We start from the raw sequence: 3,616 nt of genomic DNA, 5'->3' as shown, positions 1-3,616 counted from the left end.
CCCCAGACATGCCTGTGTGCATATATTCACACATGCATGCATATATGCGAGGACACACACAACCACACATCACCTTCGGTACGTTATATTTTCAAATCTATAGACATGCATATCCACCCACGCACCTCCGTGCACAACTACAAGTACACGCACGCACGCACGCACACGCGCCATTCAGACGTGGGCAGGAGAGCAGCTCGCCGCCTACGAAACCAAACTGGGAGGGGTTGTGAACGAAGGCTGGGTTTCCATTGGCTGCACGCAGTCGCCGTGGCGTGGGGGTATCTCTAATCATATTCAGCATGTTTTGCACAAGAAATGTCAGCCAGGAAGGGCTCTCTGCTCTCTTCGCCAAATTATTCCAAGGAAATGGCATGTTCGGAGACCCCAGCTGCAAACGCCTTTTTGGTGGACTCTTTGATCAGCTCAGCCTCAGGCAGAGGGGAAGGAGGGGGAGGCGGCGGCGGCGGCGGAGTTGCAGTAGGAGGAGGAAGAGGCGGCGGCAGCAGCTACTACCCGAACAACGGTGGTGTCTACCTGCCACAGGCGTCCGATTTGCCGTACGGGTTGCAAAGCTACGGGCTATTCCCGGTCCTGAGCAAATGCAGCGAGGATCTGCCCCCTCCGCCGCCGCCGCCAAGCATGGTTCCCACTCCGCACACTTACATGTCAGGGATGGAGGTCTGGCTAGATCCCCCGAGATCCTGCAGCCTTGAAGAGCCCACAAGCCCACAGGCGACCTCCTGCTCCTTCGCTCCCAGCATTAAAGAGGAGAGCTCCTACTGCCTCTACGACTCGGACAAGGCCCGCAAAGAGGCACCGGCCACCGACCTGTCGCCTTTCCCGAGGCTAAGCGCAGAGATCTGCGCCGTGAATAACGTGGCGGCGGGGGTGCCTGTCCCGGGCTACTTCCGCTTGTCTCAAGCCTATGGCACAATCAAGAGCGGCAGCTGCTATAGCAGCTCCCACCAACACCACCAACACCACCAACAGCAGGAGCCGCCGCCGCCGCCGCCGCTGCTGCACCCAGGGCAAATGGTGGCTGCTTCCCAGTTTGCCCCGCAGCCCCAAGTGAGCTTCGAGTCTTCTCCGCCGTTCCCTCTGGCCGCTTCGTTGCCCGAGCAAGGCAAGAAAGACAGCGAGGATTCTTCCCCACCCAGCACTTTGGCCGGGGATTCGCAGAGAGGAGAGGAAGAAGGGCAGGCTTCTTCTTCTACCGCAGAAGAGCTGTCGCCGGCCCCCTCGGAGAGCAGTAAGCCTCTCTCCGAGAAAGAAACCCTAGGTAAGGATTCCTCATCCACCGAAGGCGGGGAAAGGCTTTAAACCCTTCCCCGTCCAAAGAGCTTTTGCCAGGTCAGCCCAGCAGCAGCCCCCAGGAAGGGCAGCTTAGTCAAACCGATTCAAAGCGCCACTCAGATTTTGTGCACCGATGCAGAGATACTGTAGATACCAGACAGCCAGGCCATATAGTCAGGAAAAAAGCTTATCCAGGGAGAGACAAAAAGGACAAACACGTGTGCATATCTCTTCTTATTTTTATTTTATTTTGCAACTCTTAATGCACTGGCGGTGGACAATAGAGCATTCGGGGGAGGGGGCCAAAGGGAAAGGGAAAAAAACCACACCCAAGTCTGCCCTTCGTGGCCCACCGTGGTGCAGAAATGCCTGAACAGATAACAGAGACGTTCATTAAAAGGCCAAAGTAAGCAAAAAGTCAGCGTCCATAAATAAAACCCTTCAGAACCTAAGTTCTAGTTTACGATCTTGGATGCCTTTACAGACCCCTCCTCAGAGCATTTAGTTGAGTTGAAATTCTCTCAGGCAGCAGTGTCAGTTTAGACTGCAGGCTGCCCTGCCAGTGTCCCTGCTGGCTTAAAGGACTCTTCCAGGGTAAAAATCCAAAGGGCTGTTCCAATGAATGGGAACTGCTTTAAGGGCGCCTTGTGATCATTCTTTCCAATTCCTTTTATTGAAAAGAAGAAAGTTTGTGCAGCAGGCATTCCTGCTGCAATGGAACACTAAGTGATAACAATAGCCACGTAGTACTACTAGTAGTAGGAATATTTCCAAACTTTTACAAAGTAGGACATTCAGTACTGATCGCTCATAATTCTGAAAAGCGATGACGCTAAGTGTACCCATGTTACTCATATCCAACTACATGCAAGAATCTGTTTCTGTATTGAGCCTCAGTCCAGAAGGGAAAGACATTCACCACCACCCTCCAAAAAAATCGGTAGCTCTGCAGATATTAAGGAACCATATATCCCTCTTTTTCAATATGCCAGGTGGCTAATCATCTCCTGGTGACCCATGTAAATATAATTAATTTGTGGAAGAGGAATTGATCTTGTCATCCTATGCAGATTTGCTTGTTTTGTTGAATTAAATGGCTTCAGTTCCCAAATATGCAGCTATGGGATTTTATTTATTTATTTAGCTGGTTTAGCTAGCTGAGTTACAGATTTGTGCTGGGGGGAGATGATCTCAGAAGGGGAAAGTGTGGAGCAATTTTAAATTTAGTACTGTATACTCATGGGGCTATATTTTCACATCATCTGTCTTTTTACTTAGGAAAAAGATGGTGGGTTTTAAAAAAAAATTATTATTATTATTTTGGAAATAGAAATGTTTGAGGGAAAGACAAGTCACTGGCATACCTTGCTGGCTTCAATACCAAAATCTGGCCGCCTTTGCTTAGGCGATCTTGAGAGGCAAGCAAATCAAGCAGGAGGGTGCAGATTGTCCCTGGGTGTGGGTAGGGAGGGAAGACCTTCGAAAAAGGGCTTTAAAAAGAAGGCTGGGGCTGTTGCCACAAACTTAAGGTCAGTAAGGACCTAGTCCTCAAGTACCATTCCGGTTCCTTCCTGGTGTCCTTGATAATGTCCCTGGCTGACTTTTTTTTTTAAACTAGGCAGCCAGAAGGGAGAGAATGCAGCCACCTGGCTTACTGCGAAAAGTGGTAGAAAGAAGAGGTGCCCTTATACCAAGCACCAAACGCTGGAGCTGGAGAAAGAGTTTTTGTTCAATATGTACCTGACTCGTGAGCGTCGTCTAGAAATCAGCCGTAGCGTCCACCTCACGGATAGACAAGTTAAAATCTGGTTTCAGAACCGCAGAATGAAGCTGAAGAAAATGAACAGAGAGAATCGGATTCGGGAGCTCACAGCCAACTTCAGTTTCTCCTGATGGATCTATGGACACCTTTGAATTGTCTAAGCAGCCCATACAATCCTGCACCCCACCCCACCCCAGATCACCCCACCCCATTTGGTCAGGCTTTAACTATTGGCACCTGTGTGGATTTGAACCTTTTAATCCCGCTCTCAGCCTTTCCATAGCTTCTTTGTAATTGATTTCGTTGGGATAAAGCCATAGCAAGGCAAGCCCAGCATTCCTTCTGAACTTCCCTTCTTCTGTTCTCACTTCTGGAGACCCTGGCCCTTGAGAAATAGGATATCCCAAACACTACGTGCCTATTCTCTTTTCCTAGCCTACCCCTTTAAAAAAGAAAAAAAAAAAAAAAAAAAAAAAAGCAATCAGAAAAGAAACCTAGCCAAAGGAAAGGTGCATTCCGAACCTCTCGCTAAGCTATGCCACATGTTGCAAACTGGGG

General features: G+C 49.4%; 1 protein-coding gene across 1 annotated transcript; it reads left to right on the top strand.

Moving 5' to 3' along the window:
- The first annotated feature begins 318 nt into the window (after positions 1-318).
- On the top strand, positions 319-3,189 carry HOXA10 (homeobox A10). The gene is made up of 2 exons (XM_032237174.1): positions 319-1,282; positions 2,915-3,189. Exons 1-2 carry the CDS (start codon positions 319-321, stop codon positions 3,187-3,189), a joined length of 1,239 nt encoding a protein of 412 aa, XP_032093065.1.
- The last annotated feature ends 427 nt before the right edge of the window (positions 3,190-3,616 follow it).

This window comes from Thamnophis elegans, chromosome Z (genome assembly GCF_009769535.1).
Source record: "Thamnophis elegans isolate rThaEle1 chromosome Z, rThaEle1.pri, whole genome shotgun sequence".
Lineage (NCBI taxonomy): Eukaryota > Metazoa > Chordata > Lepidosauria > Squamata > Colubridae > Thamnophis > Thamnophis elegans.
This window is presented reverse-complemented; position numbering and strand designations above follow the sequence as displayed.

What these genes read in the sequence shown, in the direction of transcription:
- HOXA10 (XM_032237174.1), top strand. Translation starts at nt 319, where the DNA reads ATGTCAGCCAGGAAGGGCTCTCTGCTCTCTTCGCCAAATTATTCCAAG. An exon ending in CTCCGAGAAAGAAACCCTAG is followed by an intron (nt 1,283 to 2,914) that starts GTAAGGATTCCT and finishes TTTTTAAACTAG; the next exon opens with GCAGCCAGAAGGGAGAGAAT.